We start from the raw sequence: 21,948 nt of genomic DNA, 5'->3' as shown, positions 1-21,948 counted from the left end.
AAAGTCAACAGAATATTTCTTCCTTGTATTTTAAATAATTTTTAAGTTTGGAATATGTGAATTCATTCTAAAAAGGACATTCACTTTGAGCAGCACAGTATCTGAGTGGTAGCACCTGTCAAGCTGGCCTGCCGCTGTCTTTGTTTTATTTGGTAATAGAACTGTGTCATTTACAAAATACAAACCCATGCTAAAATACCACGTTTTACAACTCAAAACTTAAAACTTATATTTTCAAAAATATCAACTCATAAAAATTAAGAGTAAAAACAGTTTGAAGATGGAAAACCAGAGTACTGTTACAGAATTCACAGAGAAGAGTCATTATGTAAATGGCAGTTCTTACCGGTCTTTCACAATAAATTTATCTTGATCATCAGTTTCCATTTCTTCAGATTCTTCATTCACAGCTTTAATTATACCATTTTCTTTGTTTTCATCATTTAAGAACTCATACCGCCCATGTTCTAAGGCTGCTCTCCAAGACTGTCTGTCTATAACCTGAAGCAAACATACAAATTTTAAGTTTCTGAAGAATCAAAGGCCACAAACTTCTAGTGCCAATTACTGTCTACACTTAATTATATTACGTTGTCAGTGAAACCCACAGCATGCAAGAGTTCTCATTTAGGTTACAGACTTGACGGCACCACTGTGCTCCTAGGTGCTGTACAGTTCACAAATACCTTAATAGCCCCGAGTGTTCCTTGGTAGATCCTGTCTTCGATGTCCAAAAGGAAGTCTCTGAGTCTCAGTTCAAGCTGCTTTTCTGCAGAGATGTGGGATGCATCATGGGCATTCTGCATTCTTCCACGTCCTGAAGGAGGTCTAATGTCACTTTGAGGTTTGTCTGTAATAACACCAAATAACCGTTAGTGGACTTTGTTCCTTCTAATCACTGGCAGCGGAGGTAGCAATAGGTTGTACAAGGCAGAAAAAATCTAAGAAATTGCTTCCTATAGCAACAGTTGTCAATATCAACATCTCCACACCAACTAAGGCATCTGATCCAGCCAAGCATAGTATCCTTTTAAGAGAAGACCTAAAGACCAGCATCTGTGCATCCCAACACGGGATAAGAAATTCTTGTCAATTTTAAAAAGTAATTGTTTTGCATTTATCTACTACTTTTATCTGTCAGGCATGTTTATTAACAACTCTGCTATGAACACAAGAGGAAAAATCACAAGATGAATAAAGTCACACTTCTGGCATTTTTTGTATTCCACTATTCTTACTTTGCAGGACAAGCACAACTCACTTTTCCTTCGTGCACGGATCTTTATCTTAACATTTAAAACATGCACATGCAATTGTCAAGTCTCAGAAAGCAACAGAACAAGGTATAGTCCCTTTTTATAAAATTACTTTGAAACCAAACAGATAAGATGCCACAGGAATGCACTAGACTAAACTGTGCCCTCTAATTAGAAGAAAGTGGAGCTAAAAAAAAGGAACAAGTCAACAGATATGTTACAAAAAAAAGGAAGAGCCGAAGGACTGATGATGTACTGTCAAGCAAAAAGACCTCTTCAGAGGAGAACCAAACATTTATGCAAAAGTTCAGAAGCCACAGGAAAGAGCTGAAGTTACACACACATCTTAAATTACTGTTTGTAAATCTGCAGAGGTGGCACTCATCTCTTCATACGATTCATCTTAAATCCTCCAAATGTAGTGATGAAGAGAATATGCAAGAACTCAGAGGTATTTAATCAAGTTACCTTAGAGCTGCTGTTGAGGAAGTACAGGACAAGTTTCTAAGACACTCAAGTGCAGAAATAATTCCCTGTAACTGAATGTAATTATGCAAATATTCTGAAAAACCGTACTAGCATACTCTGATGTCTGGATGTGGGAAACGTTCCTTTTAAAAAAAAGGAAGAGAAATGTCTTTTCTTGAGCAGAACTAATACAGCAGCAATTGGCTTGCAAATAATTGATATGGAAAAAGTAATTCCAGTGTCCATTAACTTAATATTACTTAATTATACCCTAAGTAATAGGGTATATCCATTTTCTTTCCTTGCTCTTGTGAGTGTGAGTGGGAAATGGAAAAAGAAGAATGGAAGTTGAGAGAATCACAGAACAGTTCTCAGTTACTTGAGAGTTACTCGGAGTCCTGCAAGTCATGGGAGTGAAGGAACCAAGGCAGCAGCTCAATTCCATTGTAGTAAAGCTCTCTTTAAAGGAAAGCTACATCTGCTTATTGTCTATCACATTAAAAAGGAAGCACTGCATTTTAATTTTCTTGTTATATTACAGTGAAAAATTTGAAGTTCAAAGACAAATTTTTAAATTAATGCCATTCTAAAAATTCTAGCATCAACAGAGAAGAAAAAAATTGATTTGGAAATCAAGTTGCTTCAGGACAGAGCAACACACAAAAATGCATATAAAGGAACTTCAACTAGGAAAATAAGGAAAATCCCCCAAACACGTACACATGCATGTGGCATAGTATAAAGTGAAAGATTTTCCTCACCAAAACCCAGGAAAATAGCTAAGCCCTCCAAATAAAGCTTAATTACTATGCAGAGTCAGTGCTGTGCTAGCTTCCACCAGAAGGGTAGATCAGTTATGGATTAGTACCTGTACTCAAACTGTTAACAGCACGTCCTGGCATGTACAATCCAACAAAAACAGAATTCAGTTCTGCTGTAAATAACTCTCCCTTGCCCGTGTAGAGATAACATGAAGCCTTCACAGTAGTTTTGTTATAATACAAAACAAGATGCCATTTCTTGAACATTACCCTCAGGAGTTTACCTTTGATAACATCCTCTACTCAATACCATTCTACAAACAAACCAGGTGTAAGCTTACATATGCAGGATTTTATCAGCAATTGGAGCCAATGCTTTGGGGCAATAAATGGAAAAAGTACTTGGCCAAGAGGAAAGAGGGGAAAAACAATCAAACAAATGAAACCTAAGTCCTAACTTTAGCATGGTTTTACACATTTACTCTTTTAAACCCATAGGAACAATACTGTTCTGCATACGCCTCCTCCTCTTGTAATCATCACTTGCCAAAGGAGAGGAAAAAAAACAGCCCAATACAGAATCCACAGCATTAATGTTAAGCCATATAACAACCAACACAGCTACACTTTTTCCTCCCCAGATGTTCTAGTACGACCCTGCAATAACGCTATCTTTCCCTTGTTCACAATACTCAGTCCAGCAAAGGCCTTTGAGTAAATTCATGCATTGTTATGAAAGAACATGTCCCACCTACTCAAAAATAAATGTGATAAATCGGCTCCGTTTGTGAAGTTTCCTTCTCCATTGTCACACCTTGACTCTCACCACATTGGAAATGAGGTCGTCAGATGATCAATACTATGACTTTCAATACTATGACTTAATCTTTAACAGGTATTTATCTCTATCCCCTAGTAATCTTTTCCCAAAGCTCAAATTGCTTCCTCAATGAAAATACTGCCTTTTTAAGCATAAAATGTCACAAAGTTAATTCTCAAAAAAAAAAACAAAAAAAAAAGAAACGTTTTCCACAGAGCAAAACAACGCTTAAGAAATAAGAATTATTCTTAGGAATTATAATTAGATGAGAGTTAGAAGTTTCTAGTATATAAGATAAGAATTACAACTGCAGAAGCAAATTAAAATCAGGAACCTTTCCTTTACCTGGAATATGGAATTTTTCCACAGGAAAACTGCTTAGTTGTTCATATATTCTATTTTTCTCCTGTAAAAGAGTTTCTTTTAAGGCACTCTCCCTATGTCCTCGGGAATTGAGAGCCTCTAGAAGTTGGTCCAGTTGTTCCCGAGAACTGTAAAAGCACCAACGGTTTGGTTTATATACTGGCCTTGGCACCTCTACAACAACACTGGTGTGTGAATCTTGGTCAATATTGGAGGTAGATTCAGAGGATTTCAAAGACTCTCCAGTTTTACTGAATACCTGAGGTTCATTTGTGCAAGACTGTACACTATTCTGAAACGAAGAGGTTCGAGGCAACAACATGTCTTCTGTGAGACCAGAATAGTCCTCTTCTATAAACAATCCAGGAACAGAGGGGAAAATCCAGTAGCGTCGGTACATACGGTCACGACCTAAGGGGGTAATATTTGTGCAGGCTGTTGCATTCTGAATCTTTTCTAGTAGTTCCTTCTCTTTCTTCTGTTGCTCCTGTTTTAAGGCTTCTTCGTCTTCAGCAGTAAGTGGTTCACTCTTTTCAGAAGTCTCTTCTTGTCTTGTGAATTCTTTATATCCATTTTGTCCTCTCCTTCCTTAAAAGGAAAAGGAAAAAAGAGTGGTAGCAACATGCTTAGATTTATTTTAGCTAAAGAAATAATTTATATGGGTTGATTTAATTAATCTCCCTTCACAACTACCTAAACTTACACTGTCAAGAACTATCAGCTTAGTCAGGAAACAACTCCAGCTTTATTAAAGAAAAAGAAGCGATTAACTCACTTCCCTGATAAAGAAAAAAAGGAAGCTATCTTCACTGTACTTTCATTTATCAAGATTGAGATTTTTAATAGTATAAAAAAAACTAAGAACTTAATATGTCATAAAACTGTCTTATCAAAAATCTGGCTGTCTTATCACAATAAAGTAAAACTCTGGCAATTGAATTCAAACTCTGTTTTGGACTTTATTTACCATACTCAAAATAATGAGCTTAAATTCCCAGAAAACCTCAAGCAAAGTCAGAAGTCATCAACAATTCATCTTCCTCTGATGAAACCTATGTCTAGTTACAAGCAGTAGGCTATGGCAATTACTGTACCAGAGCTTCTATTAACATACTGCTTAGGAAGTCTGGGACTAAGTCTGATTTCATTCTTATACAAAAGGCACACCCTCTCTTTATCAAAAGCAAACTAAATACAATCACTCAATGTAACATTTTCTTTTGGAAACCTGTTGTTATTGAAGATTTCTAACAAAAAGAATAAAAAACACAACGTATCTTATGAGATTCTTCCAAAGTCACTGAGGTACATTACTTGTAACTGTAATTGTCTGTCAGGCAAGTATACAAGACAAGATGCAGGAGATGAAAAGAACATACAGCTGACAGCTAGATCTACATCAGGCCAGCTAAACTCACTTAATAGCCCACTATAATCATGATCTTTTTTTTCTTTAAAAAGTTATGAAGAAGATAGATGTTTACTGAAAGTTTAAACAAGAACTGCCCAGTTGTGTGCATGCATTCATGCAAACACACAGATGCTTTACAGTATTACCTCTTCTTCCTTTTTTGTTTGGTCCCAGCTCTTCTTCATCTTCTGTCACTGTGTCTACATCTTGCTCTTTACGTTCAGTTTCCTTGCTCTCTGTACTAGTATCAAGGTCTTCCCGTTCCTCCTCCCTGAGGCAATTAAAAAAAAGGTGACAAGCTGAGCAACCACGTATTAAAAGCTGAATGGAATGAAAAGAATACATGATATAACATGGCATCTTCAACACAAACAGTATTTTCCTCTCAGAAGTACTTATCCTTGTCAAAAATGAATGTTTTTTCTCCCTAATCCAACAAATATAATCCAAAACCAACAAATTACATGCAACCATTACAGGGTAACATTTTGCACAAACACACACACCAATTATAGAATCATAGTACAGATCTGTCTTTGGCCCATGCTCACCTCTTGCAAGCAGATTTATTTAGCTAACTACCTTCCTCAAGCAGGTAGGGATACAGTGTTATGTAAACACTTTTTTCCCTGGAATCCAAACAGTTGTATACATGAATCTTACCTCCTAAAATCATACAGTTTTAATAACAGAACAAAAACTTTGGTTTTATGGAAGTCACCTGGGATAGCACAGCATTTTTTTTTTTTTAAAAATGCTACTAAATTTGGTTTGTAAACTGTTATGCAAGGTCAGTATTTAATTCAGATCAGACCAATTCTTCAAATTAAAAAACTAGAATGGGTCTCTTAGGAGGATACTCATAGGTATGAAGCAAGACAAGTAGTGTAAAAAATACAGATTAGATTTTGCAAGTTACTTTTATCAGTAGGTAAAGCTGTCAAGCTTTCAAAGTTATAATAGAAATTAATTTTAAAAATAAAATTGCTTACATAAACTAATTCTAAAACACTAGGAAGAAAAAAACACAAAGGGCTATATACTTTAATGAATATATACCTGTATACATAAACAAGTCAATAAAACTACATAGGCAAGATCTGGCCATGTAACTGAAGAGTGCTATATCATTATGTATCACAGTAATACCACGTTATCATACCCAACAGATACTTCTGTGGCAGGATTTTTTTGCTCTTCTTCCTTCAGCTTTTCTTGTTTCTCTTTCATTTTTAACTCTTGTTCTTTTAACCTTTCTTCTTTCCTCTTACGTATCCTAATAGTATAAAAACAGAAAATCAGTTGCAATTAATGTAGTATCTGATCTGGCTACATCTTTTTCCTTTACAATATCATATAAATATAACAGTAAAGTGGAAGAGCACAATCCTAAGCACAATGAAGTTTCACTGCTCTCTAGGGTCTCAAGAAACAAGTATAAAATACTAACACTAATAGTTTTTTAATATGCCTTTTGCAACTGAAGATTAGACTAATTTGTGTCAACAAAGCTTAGCTTCCTGTATCCCAGGTTTACCTTGCTGCTGCTGCCTCTCGTTCTTTGCGATGCTGTTCTGCCTTTAATTCTCTGAACTCCTGTTTTGCCTGTCGTAATACATCAACAGAATCCTCAATGAAATCTCGAGTGGAGACGAGAGTCAGAAGTTTCCCACAGAGTGCGTGAAGGATCTTCATCTTTTCTCCTAATAAAATTCAGACCAATGTTTACATTTCATTATGAAACTGATAAATAATCCGTACTCCTATACGCTTTGGACAGAAGTATATAAAAACACTCCCTCAAAAAAGTGAGTAGTCAGAAGTCAAACTCTAGTAGTATAATAGCTGCACTTGCAAAGAGGCTTTTCTTGAAATGGCAAAAATATCTTCTTTGCTCAGAAATGTAAGTCTTTTATTTTATCAACTCCTACAGCATGGAAGAGAACTAAAATGCAGTATCACTTTCAAACTAGAGATAAAAGGAACAGTAGATAATTTTTCTCCATTCCCAAATAAACAAAACCCAAAATAGAAAGACAACAAAAAACGGGATTGAATCAAACACTCAGATGCTTCTATCACATCGGTTAGTTTTATCTCTCATAAGCAGCTCTTTTTTATAGGATTATAAAAAGGTTCTCAGACATCATGAGATGCTATCTATGCAATCGCTGATCTGGTGAGACCTACATGACCCCCATAGATCCCTTCAGACCTAAAATATTCTATCACTTAGTTAACTTTGACCATTGTTGATCTGAAGTTACAAAAACTGATCACTTGACAAGCAGTCTAATCATCCCTAATGTTTATTGTCTTTCATTACCTGGCAACAAGTCATACACTGAGGTACTTGAAAGTTTCTTCAGGAGACCAGGATTACTTAATCGCAGCTCCATACAAGCATCATCAGTAGCATCAAACCCTCCTCGTTTCTGGTAGCGGTATTTTGCATTGGCTGATGTTACATCGGCACCTGATGCTAGAATGTGAAGTCTGAGAATCTCAGAAAGAGTGCAGCTATCAAGATCCAAGTTTTTCAAATTGCAGCCTATAGTTGAGAAGAATGAACAGTTATTTTATATAGACATTTAAATATATATAACAATAAAAACATGCTTTAAAATACAGAGTAAAACAAGAACAGTAACAAAACAAGAAGTGAAACCCACACATACCCTGATGTAACTGGGGCCATGCAGCTGCCAAAGTTGCAACTGCAGACAGTGCAGATTTTGTGGGGTCTGCATCTTCATCCAAAGCCTCTGTTAAATCTTTAAGGAAATAAACACTTTATTCTAGTGCAAGTTAAAACTTGTACTGTGGAAGGGAGGAAAGCAAGCCATTTTTTAAAGTTGCAGACAAAGCGAAGGGAGGCCCGATATTTACAAAAGCATGAATATATTCAAAAATCAATTCAACATCCAAATTAGAAGTAACATAACTTTAAATGCAACTAAAACCCAACTAGTAACTACAGACATGCACCACATGCTACACACTATTCTCCCAGTAGTATGTATGTAAGCTGCTAAAGCAACCACAATGCACAAGACATGCACAACGGCAATACAAAAGGCAGTGAAGAAATGAAGCAGGAAACACACTTGAAAGCAAAAAAAAAATCCAAATGCAAACACATCTCCATTTTGTTCCTTCAAAGGAACTGTTACTTCTTATCACTTAAATTTTAGGAAAGACCATCCAAGCCAATTAGACATTTTGATGCTGGTTATCACTATTCACGGTATATTTTTAATATGCAACTTAGAGATAACCTCACTGTTCCACACAAATATGATTACCAAGACTTTAAAAATAAACAATATTTTGCCAAAAGAAGCAGCTGCAGTTAATAAGTACCACCAGATATTAGCAAACTGACAAGGAAAGCAGGGGGACTAGAAAGCAGAAACAGCAAAATTCCTTTTAGACAGAAATGTCCTTAGCACTTACATGTATTTCTCCAGAGGGATGGCAGATTTGTTTTCAGCATTATATGCTGTTTCAACAATTTCACTTTATTCAGTAACTGCCTAATAATTCGGACCTAAGTCACCAATTGAACAAAGTGCCACAAATCCAAACTAAGACTACATAAAATGCAAGTCCACAACTGAGTCTTGAATGATAGATAATTAATGTTGTTTGAAACCTGTTACCAAGACATCACAAAATTAATCTCTCCATTTCTCCCTTCCATCTGACCCATCTTGTAAAACACTGTTTGAGAAAGTACTATACATCAAAACCCTGTGTCCATGATATTTTCTGTCACAGAAGTGCTGCCTGCACAGAATTTAAGTGAGCACACATTCAGGCTGACTACTAACAGTTTGGTTAGCCAGAACTACAGAGGCGAAAACATCTTTTTCTTTTGCAGGAAAGAAGGTTCTAAACGAGAATTACAAAAAATGAAAGTACAAAGGTTTAAAGTGAAAGTAGAAGATAATAGAGCGCTCTGCCCACAACTCTGCCAAACTAGAAATGACGCTGCATGTTTTTGCAATTGCCAGCCCCATGTACTAAAATTAAACAAGAGTTACACTGGATTTTCTTCTACTCATTCCTGTGAACAATATGGAATTTAATCAACTATTCTACAATTACCTCAATCAAATCTTTGCTTATATTGCCCAAGTTGTGCTCCCCGTACTTAAGAGATAAATTTATATAATTACTATTGAATTTAGCAGTTATAGTGCAAATTTCTTAACTCTGCATTTAATCTGTAACTTTACCCAGTTAACAAGAGCAGTATCTCTTTCTGAATGTAGCAGCCATGTCTCACATAAAGATATTTTATAGATTGGACTTAAGTACAAAAGTATTACACAGTTTTCAAGGGAGGAATTAAAGGAATCATCAAATCAAACAGGAAATGTTCTTATATTCCCACCTAACTCTAAGGACATAAGACTAGCGGGAAGGATCGATCAGAGCTTTTTTTTTTTTTTTAAACTATACACCAAGTTTAACAGTCCATAAACACAAGACCTACTGGACAGCAGCAGCATGGCAAAAGCTGTCGTCCCATTCCACCAAGCACTGCATGAAGCAAAAGAATTAGAAGTCTGAGGCCTCAGTTTCAAAACACAGAAGGTACATGCAGCAGTAACATATTGAATATTTTCCAGGCTCCCATTCTGGTGCTTCCTTCTACCTCCTCAATCTTAACACCACATTGTTTGATAGACTGTCACCTTTGATATGTTTGATAGATAGGATGAGCATAACAATAGTTAGGATCAGTTCCCTGATCCACAGCAAGGCTTTAAATAGCTGAACAAAAACAAGCAAGGGAGAAGCACCTTGCAATGGCATAATCAGAAGACTAAGTCTGTGTTATTGACAAACCCTAGGAAAGCACCCTGGGGAGCATCAATAGAGTACAACGCTCTGCAGAACAAACCTTAGAGCATTCACAGGCTACTGGCTGAATCACTGACCTGCCCCAACACAAGACAGAAACAGCTTATTAAGGATGCAGACGTAAAATGTTGTTTACTACATAAATTTGAAATAAATTCTGTGCTTCCTTCTGATAATGTTTATAGTATAATGAATGCCTGTAAAAACATGTGCAACTTTCAGCCTTACCGTGAAGTCTAAAGACAGAGTGACACTGGAAATCTACAAACCCAGTAAGTATTTCATCACTGTAACTTGTATGTCTTGAAGGATGATGGATATTGAAATCTCCATTATACATTAAGAACTTCCCAGCACAACTAATGAGATCCAAACATTTTTTTCCTAAGTTAAAGACCTTTGAAAAGATTTAGGAAAATTACTCTTTTTCCTGACCCTCAGGAGAAAGATCTAGCAGTGCTGAAGGAGGAACAGCGGGAGGACAAAGGTGAACACTAGTTTCCTTCACCTCCAAAGCGTAAGCAGTGCTGTTAAATGCTTATTATGCTTTACTGGATACAACTGAAGTAATAATGAGCTTGCTTTTTCTGTATTTTCCCCAGCCCCCACCCTCCATGCCCAGTTCAAATCTTCAGTTTCACATAAGTGAAAAAACAAGACCATTTATATACAATATCCATGCATAATAAGATGAGGTTAAACAAGGAAATGACACAAATCATGCAGTTTAAAGTTAATTCAAGTGAAGTTTCATTTTTTCAGCAGTAAAATTAAGGATCTGACCTTTGGTCTCAGCATCAGCTATTTGATCTTTGGCCACTTCTTCCTCCTCTTCGGCCATTGCCTGAAAGATGGCAGTCAGGAAGAAAAACAGCAATTCACATAGTGGGCCTTCAGTGTCATTTCCTACAAGAGCTTCCTCTAAAACTTCTGTGAATAAAGTTTAAGAAGCGTCACTTTTGCGACAAAGTTGGAAAACAGTTATGTACTGAAGAATGTAAACATTTTTTATTTTTCCTTCAGGTATGACAATCAAGTTACTTTTCTATAATTTACTGAAAATATTCCTAAGGCGATGCTGTCAGAAAAAGTGCTAACCAAACAAGGTTGTTTTCTTAATATAGAACTGCAAGAATAAAGTACCAGGAGACATTTATAATGAGCAGATTAACAGCTTTTAATTGAAATTAATTTTCTTTTTTTTCTTTTTTTATAAACACTGCAGAAATTGACTGTGAGGAGAAAAATTGATTGATATGCATGTGTAAGCTCTGCTTTATTAAAGCTGCATGGACAGCTTTGTAGCAGTGGTATAAGGGTGCACCTAAAATGGTCAGTAGGAGAAAGGACACCACAGAATTGTGGCACTTGGCCACATAAGTAATAACTTGCCTAAAGTCACTCCTTCAGGAAATTCATCTTGAAGATCAAAAAGTTCACCAAAAGCATATAAAAACTCCAAAACCATCAGAGCATCACCAAAGATCTCAGGAGGAAGTCTTGTCTTCACTGGCATCGGAACAGGAAGTTCCTGCAATCCAAAGGGAACAACTTAATATTTTATCTGGTTCCTGCAGAATACACAGGGTGATTAAAAACAGTTTGTGATTCTAAGGAATCTATCTGTTAGACTTTTTTTGTTTGCTTATATTTTACTGGAAATAGTTCTGCAAGACAACCTATTACCATGGTAACACGTGTAACATTTGCAACAAAAAAACAAAACAGCATGCAACTTGGACATAAGCCTTTTGTAAATACGTAAGTTATTTAACTTCACAAACAAGTAATTTTTTGTCGTTGTTTAAAGGATCTCAAACCCACAAGTTAAGAACAGTGTGTGTAGAGATACTTCATTTAAACTTGTAATATTCCATAAGAGTTTGACTTTAAAGTTTTATGGAATTGTCCAGACAAGCAAAAATAAACATTCTGAAAAAGCTACTCATCACTGCTTGCAAAGACAAGCTAACAAAAACCCAACACATACATATAAAACACACCCATATAACACTAGGATACACAAGGTCATGCCCAATGACTGCAAGTTCTGGTATTTGTCTTTTTGCGTTGGTAAGGCAGTTACACCTGAAGGCATTTCAAAGGGAGTTGATAAAACCATGTAACAGGACTGCTTAACAGACACTACCAAGAACTCACAGACAGTGTCTAACTCTTTGACCTTCAAGTTACTATCTTGATGCAACTTTTCAAGGTTTGTCTTCACATAATGGTTCTCACTAGACGGAGTCAAACTATTTCCAGAAAGCATGGCTTCTTTCCACAGAAGTGGTAGTTCACAAATATGAATGAGAAGAATACTTGGTATTACGCTTTCAGAAGAACACACAAAGCATTTCATCTATCACCTGAGAAAGGTATTTTTTGAGAAGCAGTCTGTGGATAGAACTGTCTTATTGCTTCCTCAGCCAGGCTGATCTTTACATTCTTCTCAGTTTTCACTTCAAACAGCAGCACTGTTTTGCACAGCTTCCTCTCATTATGACAAACCCCTTCACTTTTTTTTTTCAGTTTCTTCTTTTCTATACACTAGCTAAGTTTTCACTCCTCTTCAAAGGCCTATTACAGCTCAAACTGCAAACATATTGAATATGTTTAATATATTCATATATTCTTCCCAACATATGCTATCATTTCAATTAATTTACTACTACTCTACTATTACTTGTCCTCTTTGCTTCTATCGTCTTTCCCTACGTATCTCAAACTCATCCTTGTGCTTTTGACAATTTTGCCTCCTTTTGCTATCTCCTGCCAGAATTTATCATACTAAGTGTTACGTAGATGTATAATAGCAGACAATCTCCTGTTACGTAGAACCACATTACTCTTGTTTAGAACATTACCTTTGGGAGGTAAATTCTTTTTACTTTGTATAGGTTTCCAGTATTATCCAGAAAGATTCATTAAAAAAGCACCTCTCTAGAGTTTAAATCAAGAGTGCACTACAGGTGGTAATGAACTAACATCCTTTGTCTTTTCCATCCAAAAATGTGGCTTCTTCATTACATAAATCTTGTAAATAACTCAGGCTTACTCTAGGTGAACTCATGTTGCATAAATTTAAACAAAAAAAATCTTAGAAATATATCTGTTCCACAGTAAGACTAAGAAGAGCCTATTAAGTTTTTCTGGAGTGTGAAAGTGCAGATACACACTATCCTTGTAGCATCACCATTGGGAAACATATGACCACAGCTGACACACACCTACCTCTGTATAAAATAATCTGGCTTAGAGACCCTAAGAAGTACAAGTTTGAAGTATTCCAAATTCAATCATACCTTAAGATCATCACACTCCATATCCTCTCTAGGCTTACTCCACTGTTTAAGGTATTCCACGTATCTTCTTTTTTCTTCACGCAGCTTTTCTCTTTCCTGAAAAGAAAGAATTGTATTGAAGATACAATTGGATTGCCCCACTACGATTTCTAAAACTATGTCATTTACTGTTTCAATCACACTGAAAAATAAAATCAAAGAGTGTTTCATTAGAACGAAATAATCTTATCACTTATTTTGTATAAGATGTTATTAGCAAAATGTTTTAAAGTGAACTTCAGTAATGCTTTGTTAGATTAGACTTTCATTTGTTTGATATTAAAAGAAGGTGAACTGAAGGAAAAAAAAACATCTAAAATAAAAGTATTCACAAAGGTTGCCAAAAAAAGGCCATCAAAATATATACTGATGTGGCTGTGGCAGAATATAGTGGCATAAACAATTTATTTACATTCAAAGTGACAGACACTTATTTAGCAATTCCAATCCAAAGAGAAACCACACAGAAATCCACATCTAATATGCTGTGAATCTGACACAGCACGGTGACTCTAAACTGAAGACAACTATAAGATCAAACACTATCATGCAAAATTGAAAAAAAATCAAAATATTTCTGAAGTATGTACAAAGTAACTTTCTCTAGTTTGTAACATTAGTTCACAAAAAGTTTATCTAGAATTGCAGTTCCCTAGTATGTCTTACAAATACCTATTCTAAAGCTACATTTCTAGGAACTCAAAAACAGTTCATGGAAAATAACTAGAAGCAGAGAGCAACTAAGAAACAAGTTAGAAAGCCATTATGCTGTTCCTATATGAAACATATACTGCAAATGTATTACTTTTTCCTTTTCGATTTTGAGTCTCTCTTTCTCTTCTTTCTTCTTCATCCTTTCTTCTTCCACAATCTTCTTTAATTCCTCTCTCTTTTTCTCCTTATCTTCTCTCTCTCTTCTCCTGGCTTCTATAGCATTTGCCTTCTCTCGTTTTAATCTAGCTTTTTCAAAAGCTATGCAGAAAAGAAAAAAGTTATTTACAAAGTATTCATTTTATTTAGCTGTGCTTAAATAGACTGATCTTTTTATAACTACCATATGAAAAAGATATTGTTTTGAAGACTGAATTGTTTCTTTGCAACCAGAAATTCAATCACTTGAAAGTTCTTTAGAGAATCAGAATTTTAGTGCTTAAGTATTATACATGTTTTACAAGGTTGTCATCACTGTAATAAAGTCAACATTCTCTGTTCTTAATGAGTATGCAGATGTTTATTGCTTATTTTTTTCTACAAAACAAAGATGACAACAGATTCCAACTGGGTATAATTACAGCATTATATTTAATAATGTCTGCTTAATAAAACCATGTCATAAGTAGGAATGACACATAACCATGAAATACTTGTGATAATAAAACCCTTTAAAGTTGTTTTAAAATATTTAATATAATTATTACTGAAAAGTCAATACATTTCAAATCTAGTTAGTACCTGAGTGTTTTTTTGTGCAAGTTTTACTTCTGTTACACAGCCTAAGCTAAACTTTAGTTGTTAATAAATGTCATTGCCTGAGGAGATCCAGATTTTCTTGCAGCTGTCTGCAGGAAAACAGCAGGACACATAATTCCACTTTCTGTGGACAGACAATATCTGTGAACTGCCACACAGGCTAACAAGTAAAAAGGTATCAGCAGGCTTACCATTTTAATTGAATAAGCTAGAAAGCTAGAATCACAAGTGAAGAAAATGAGAAAAAGATCCTTACTTTAATGCAAAGCATGTAACACCAGAAGAGTTTCCAATTCAGTTTTCCTGTGAAATTCTGAAAATAGGCTAGATTGTTTTTACAGCAAGGTGTGGGATATTACAGTAGTGACTCTCACCCAGAAAATAAAAGCAATGATGCTCATTCCCCATGTTCTTCTACATAACAAGAAGGTTGATCTTCCAAGGTGCTCGGTATTTTGCTACACCTTTTCACATTAGTGAAGTGCTATAAGCAGCTCTTTTTAAGAGACTTCATGAATCTTACTAATTACCATTCCAATTAAGTATTATTTACAGGTAAAAAAAATTTAGCTTAATATTCAGTTTCATTAACAGTGCATTTGAAAGTATATGTTTAAGCTTATTTTACAAATAGGATAATTTTTCAAGAAACTGGTATAGTGTCATACTTGTTTCAACAAGAAAAGATGCAGTTCTTAAAAAATATTTTAGAGTCATGGGACAACAGTAGGCTGAAAATGAACACACACAAGTGTGACAACATGTATTTAAGGTTTTTTTTTTTTTCCATTTGATTCCTTCATTATTTTGTGTCCCCAACAAAGATCAGAAAGCTTTTTTTTTTTTTTTTTTTACCAAGTCTGAATATCAACCTGCTACAAGGGCTTTTTTTTAGCCAGGTGGCAGAAGACATTAAGAATACACTTGGATCTCCATGTCAGGCAACGTATTACAAGACTGGTTGCTCTTTCATTGTTTGAAACCATATGTTCTAAGAGCTTTGGGTTCTACTGTGCAATCAGATAACAAAGGTAAAATTAAGTCAAAGAACATCTGAACTAGCCTTCCAGAAGCTGTAGTGAGTGCCACTCAAGAAAGGAAGCAGCTTTGATGGTGGTCCATTATTACCCTATTCCATGCGGTCAGTTTCAGCACATAAGAAATAAATGCCAGTTGTGCAAAGATGTGGACAGAAGATTGCAGAGCCCCTTAAAACCTAGCATCCTCATCTCCTCAGAAGGTCCTGATCAGCCACATGCAGCTTCACAGTTAGTCCACTTAAAAGCAAATACTGGACTACATAATTTCCCAAGGTCCCTTCCATATTAAAACATTGTATGGCAATGGAAATAAAAGACAGAAACCGCAAGTTCACTGGACTATGTCCAAAGATGAAAGCCTCATGAAGGACCTCTTCAAAAGACCATTTCTTTGTTTGGGCAAGGAGATGTTCTTTACCATGTCTCTACAAGAAGATGTGCCAGTTTACCTAGTTAAACCCCCACAATAGGTATGTGGGTCCTCCTACTGCATTTGAAACCAAGTTTAAATAGACCAGAAACACATCAAAATTAAGCCAAGAAATACTTCTAAAGTGTTTTGTGCTCTTTTAATTAGAAAAATGTTGGTAGTTTTCCTATTTACAGATCTTCCTCAACTCACATATCAGCTTGCGTTAAAAGCCTGTGCTTTGATACACATTCAGCAGGTAAAATTTGGACTCTGAAGATATGTATAAACTTCTGCAAAACTTTACTTTGCTCCTTACTTCTCTAAGATAGAGACCAACATAGCTGGACTGCAAGCCTCATCCCCCTTCCACAGTTTAGTGAAATAAATAGAATCAGGAAATGATTCTAACCACTGAGGTACCCCTTGCAATACAACTGTGGCAGTACATTCTTATTACTTTCTCCCCTTGAAAGGTGCAATTCAAAAATACTTTAATTATGGCCATCTCTCAGACCTCCAAGAACAGGTTCTACAAGTCACAAGACTAAACCTCAACTTACCCATGGCTTGCATATCTTCTTTTTGCCTTTGGAATCTCGTCTTTTCCTTTGTTACTTTATTTTTGTTTCCTTGGGTATTTTGTTTAACTGCTTTAGCTGGAATGTTGTCCTCCTGATAGAGGGTTGGGAGGAGGGAGCGGGAAGAAAGAACATAGCATCTACAGTGAAATGACCTGCAACAAATATTCCCATTTTTTCCATCTACTCTCTAAACCAAAACTGTAACTGTTTCTCAAATACATTGACTATTCAGAGATCCTGTCTTGTAATGGAAAAAGAAAATAACTTTCATCCATCTTTCTTTTTACATAAAAAAATTAGTGCATTAAGCTTTCATGTGTTTAATTACAGGAAACTAACAAAATTTTATCTGAGGGTATGAACTCTGTTTTTTAGCAGATTATTTATTAATCATTTCCAGACAGGACAGGTACTCCATATGCCTTCACAACACACTGAAAAGCTAATTTCTTGGTGGGATTGCAGAAGTAAGAATGACAAGAATGAGAAAATAAAGACAAAGTTTGATCTCTCTCACAAGGTTAAATACAAAGCAAGCTACTTCAGTAACAATTATGCAATATTTCCCAATTTATCCTCAAAGAAAAAAAAGTGTCGATCTTGAATTCCAACTGTTCTGAAAGTTCACAAAGAAAATGGAAGAACTGAAGTCCACACTGATTTGTCTTGATCTGAAGTTTAAAATTTTGTCATTACTTACATGAGTAATGGATGCCCTCTTTGGAGGTCTTCCTCGCCGTCTGCTTGCAGGACTGAAGATAAATGTGGGTGGATCATCAGGAAAGAAGTAGGAGAAATGTTGTTCGGCTAGATTGTATTTTGCAATTGATGTTGCCTTAGTAAGATAGATGAAAACAGATACTCACTGTGAGATTGTTTCATTTTCATACGTGTAAGTTAACTAATGAATCATTCATTCAAAAGGACCATAAAAGTAACTAGATTCACAAGTGGCTACCTTAGTATAAGAAATAAAACTCTGCAATAGTATAAATGTAGAGTTAATACATCAACAGGATAATAAGTAACAAGTACACATTTGAAAAACAGAATTTGGCTTAATTTGAGATTTGGCTCAGTGTACGGTAAAATATTTCCACAGCTAAAAGCATCACAACAGAATATATTAGCTTACTGTATCAAAACTGAAATGGTTAGTTCTACATGACTTAGAAATACTAGCTACAGACTTTGATGAATGTAAACAGACTAAGTAAAAAAAAAATACATCTTTTTTAATGTAGGTAAGAGCTGCCATTTTTATTCAGGATCTTCTCTAAACTGGTAATTAATGAAGATCTTAGAGAACTAACTTCTGCCTGGTGTACAGGAAACTACCATGTTGTTTACAAGCAAATGTTAACAAAAACCCATTTCTAGAAAAAAATACAGTGTTCTTCATTTTGGAAAAATACTAACAATATATTATACTCAGAATAAGCTAAATGCAAATGGAGTTTAAAAACTGAGTAACAAGTAGAGAAGTGCAAGAAAGGACAAAAGGTTGATTGAGGTCACTATTCTATCACATAAGTTATTCCATCTTATTTACCTTAGTTTTAATGACTCCATCATGTGGTTCACAGTGTTGTTTCAGAAAAAGTTTAAGTCTATCACGAGAAAAGAGATGTTTCCTCCGGCTGTTTTAGGAAATAGAGGTAATATCAGCTAACAATGTAATCGTTGTTTAAATGAAGCTGACAACATGTGCAAGAGCTCATGTAACTGATCACATGATTAAGCTTTTTTGCCATTTTCTTAATTATAAGCTACATCCTTACTATTTATGCATATTTAAGCAGAAATATGCATCCATAATTTCTGTTTTGAAAATCCTAGTATGTCCTCTATCTCACACATACACACACCTCCACAGCCTATTCAACCTCACTAGATCCTCCACAAACATTCCATGCAATCAGTGGCATTTATAATATCAAAATAAAAGGAAAATCCCATTGCTTTAGATGAGAGTACAAAACAAACATTAAGAAAAAAAGGGCACAAATGCAGTATTCACAATTCACAAATGACAAGGTAAGGCATGAAAGTTTCAAGCTAGCAAATGTGAAAGATGAAGTTTGGTCAAGCTGTATACCTCCTCTCTACAGGGTGAGTGGGCACTCTAAATGCTTCCTGGAATTTCAGGGAATCTGTACTACTTCATAGAAAAGAGAAAACCAACCAGGAGTTGCTGAGTTTATAGAAACCTGGAAGTGGTTTGGAAGTACCATAAAGTTCAGCAAGTGCTTAAGCGCATGGAAGAATATAGATGATTACCTGAACAAGGACTAATTACATCAAGTGACTTGCTCATGACACAGGAATAATTTATGAAAGAAATAATCCTGATTCATGCTGGAACATAATTACTTGAAAGCCCTGATGTTTTTTTCAGAGCATCCAGATTATAAAGTTTTAATGCACAATCTACTCTTACAAAACATAACACTTTTGTTTTCAACCAAGTTCAAACAAAAGTTATTTTTAAAAGGAAGTCTTTGCAGCTTTCTATTTTATAATAGTAAAACACTCATTGATAATGTCTACTTCAACACTTCAAACCAGTATCACTATAACACAAAAAGATTTCACAATGCCAATATTTAATAAATGTTACACAATAGAATTCTCAAACTTTTTTCACCTACTTCAGTCACAGCAGTAGGGACAGGTATTATTAGCAATAGCAGGTCTCATCCATATGCCAGTGAAAGTACAGATGTGAAAATAACTGGTTTATGCATTAGAACTGGTAAAGCTTAGAACCCTTAATACAGAAATCTCAAGAAACAAAGCAGTTTGTTGCAATGTCTGTAATTAATAGTTCTAATATATTATCATAAAATGTCATTCTACATCAAAAATGTCTTCTCAGTGACACAACTTACAAAGTTGTTGTAGAGAACCACTTTAACTTTCATATACTAGTTTTTACCTTAGCTGAGATGCTTTAACAATGACAGATTCATACAGTTCTTTTTTAACAGGCTGGACTTTGTATTTGAACAAAGAAGGATCAATTATGGCTTTCTTCTTCCTAAAAAAGGTTAAAGAAAAGTTAAGTAAGTTAGCTACAATCACAAAACACTCATTTTTATTCTACATGTTATATGTATTTGTATACATACACAGCAGACCACTTCAGAATACCCAACCAGATTTAACACAGTCCATTGGTACCAAGCTGGACCTACTCACTCCTGCCAACTTTTCTGCTACTTGTTTTAAAACAAAGTCAGTAGAACTGTCAGGAACAGGAAAAGAGAGAATGCAGTTTTGTGGACTGTACAAACTGGGATTTGTTGGGATGACCAATTTTGTTCTTCAGAATGTCAAACCCATCTCTCCATACTTCTCAGAGGTTACTTTGAACCACTGGCAGACACAAATCTTATCAATCCTTCAGTTGCTTTGGTATGGTGACCACTTGGACTGCTGTGTTAGATTCAGTCAGCATAACCTTAAGGTAGCCATTACCACAAAACTACTGAGACAGACTAAAACATATTCAGTCCAGGGCACGACCAGCTCGATATCCAGCCTGAGTCTCATTGGAGCTACCTATATATATGCTGCAGTAGTCATGGAACTACAAAAGTTGCCAGGCAAAATACTAAGGGTTAGAGGATCAGGAATCCATCTAAAAAAATACTGTTGTCCTTTTGGAAACAAGATAGGGGAGTTTCGTCTTCTCCTTGACTAGAAGAGCATTTGGTAACACAAAAAGCTCACTTGGAGAACGCCAGCTACGTGACACAGTTTGTTCTATTTGGAACTCTATTTTCTGGAATCTGACAAAACCTTCAACATGCAAAAACAGGAACTTGAAGACTGATAGCAACATGCTGGTTATACCACTCTGGGGAAAAGGCAACTGCAGTTAGAAACAAAATCCTCACTTTGAACATTTTGGTGAAGGCTTTAAGCCGCCTTAGAGCCAGTACTTCAGTTTTTCCTTACAGTAGGCAGTAGACTTAGACCTACCATCACCATTATTAGATTTGGGATGAAAGAACAGAAGAGAGAAAGAAAATAAGAACTGAAGATGAAACAAGATTAATGCTATTGAAGATACTGTATAGCTTTATTGACAAGCTATGACTATACCTTTTAACATATTATTTTCTTATTTTTTCCCCAAATAAGGGCAGAAAACTAGGATGAAGATTGTAACAGAAAAAAATGAGAATGATGAGGTTCCACTAGCATTATTTTCAAAAAACTCAGTTACCTCTGTTTACATTCCCAAATTTGGGAAAACAATTAACCACTCCCTAAAGTAAAGATGATACAATCACTTCAGATTAAATAAACAACCAAATTTACTGCCACAACCTAACGGGCAAGCCAGTTTTTTTCTTCTAATATTTCTGATGTTGGTGGTTCACATTACCCATAGTCCTTCCAGAAGGAATGCCATGAATTAAGTGCAGCTGATATTGTATATAATCACCAGCACAAGCCCTTCAATCTCCTGTCTGCTGCTGACAGGAAAGCAAGAGCTCAGCCTTACCATTAGCACACCGTGACAGAAGTCTAGCAGTTTGAGGTATGAACACAGCTATTGTATCACCACCGCTGTTCTCCTTTGTATCAGAGGATTCCAGACTATAGCATCAACCATTTAAGAGCCAAGAGGACTGCTACCTTTTGCTTTGTAACTCAGGCCGTGCAAGGCAGCCTGTTTTTCTAAGTACAACAGTGAGACTGTTCTGGCCTCTTTCTCCCAATACAACGTAAGCTTTTACTGCAGAACACACACACACACACACAAAAAAAAAAAAAACCACACCAGGAAATTCCCCCTTTTCTCCCCCTGAATACTTGACTATTTCTGCCCCAAGCAAACACGAGTCGGGTCAGAGAAAGGTTGGGATCTCTAATGACATCTATTTTCAGTTAAGATTCTCTAGCCTTACAGATTCTTTAGGAAAAATATTTGCAGATGGCCCATCAATCTGTGCTGTGCTCCCCTCCCCCCCTCCCAAATACACCCAGCATCTGCTGCACCATTGTTCGGAGGCGCTGCAGCTTTGCATGGAAGGTGGCTCTCAAAACCTGGGGATTTGTCCGCAAACGGAGGCTGAACCATGGTTTTGAGTACATGGACCTGACATTGGTCCCAAGGCTAATAGCATCCATATTCT

The 21,948-nt window shown here is 35.8% G+C and overlaps 1 protein-coding gene and 1 long non-coding RNA gene across 4 annotated transcripts in view; one reads left to right on the top strand and one right to left on the bottom strand.

The window, feature by feature from the left end:
• BAZ1A (bromodomain adjacent to zinc finger domain 1A) overlaps positions 1 to 21,948 on the bottom strand; it is a 60,542-nt gene that overhangs the window by 15,693 nt on the left and 22,901 nt on the right. The window contains exons 5-20 of one of the 3 annotated variants that reach the window (XM_035327937.1): positions 19,737 to 19,838; positions 18,351 to 18,438; positions 17,499 to 17,633; positions 16,778 to 16,889; positions 14,101 to 14,267; positions 13,257 to 13,352; positions 11,344 to 11,482; positions 10,735 to 10,881; positions 7,758 to 7,853; positions 7,406 to 7,630; positions 6,617 to 6,782; positions 6,242 to 6,355; positions 5,226 to 5,350; positions 3,651 to 4,256; positions 687 to 850; positions 347 to 501 (exon numbers count right to left, since the gene is read on the bottom strand). In XM_035327937.1, the coding sequence (XP_035183828.1) occupies positions 347 to 501; positions 687 to 850; positions 3,651 to 4,256; positions 5,226 to 5,350; positions 6,242 to 6,355; positions 6,617 to 6,782; positions 7,406 to 7,630; positions 7,758 to 7,853; positions 10,735 to 10,881; positions 11,344 to 11,482; positions 13,257 to 13,352; positions 14,101 to 14,267; positions 16,778 to 16,889; positions 17,499 to 17,633; positions 18,351 to 18,438; positions 19,737 to 19,838 (2,637 nt within the window). The remainder of the gene's footprint in view (positions 1 to 346; positions 502 to 686; positions 851 to 3,650; positions 4,257 to 5,225; positions 5,351 to 6,241; positions 6,356 to 6,616; positions 6,783 to 7,405; positions 7,631 to 7,757; positions 7,854 to 10,734; positions 10,882 to 11,343; positions 11,483 to 13,256; positions 13,353 to 14,100; positions 14,268 to 16,777; positions 16,890 to 17,498; positions 17,634 to 18,350; positions 18,439 to 19,736; positions 19,839 to 21,948) is intronic. The other 2 variants (XM_035327938.1, XM_035327939.1) reach the window with 2 other exon arrangements.
• On the top strand, positions 1,910 to 2,266 carry LOC118167946. Its single transcript, XR_004751301.1, has 2 exons — positions 1,910 to 2,038; positions 2,073 to 2,266. It is a non-coding gene; the product is annotated as an uncharacterized LOC118167946 (long non-coding RNA).

The sequence above is a fragment of the Oxyura jamaicensis genome, chromosome 5 (genome assembly GCF_011077185.1).
Source record: "Oxyura jamaicensis isolate SHBP4307 breed ruddy duck chromosome 5, BPBGC_Ojam_1.0, whole genome shotgun sequence".
Lineage (NCBI taxonomy): Eukaryota > Metazoa > Chordata > Aves > Anseriformes > Anatidae > Oxyura > Oxyura jamaicensis.
This window is presented reverse-complemented; position numbering and strand designations above follow the sequence as displayed.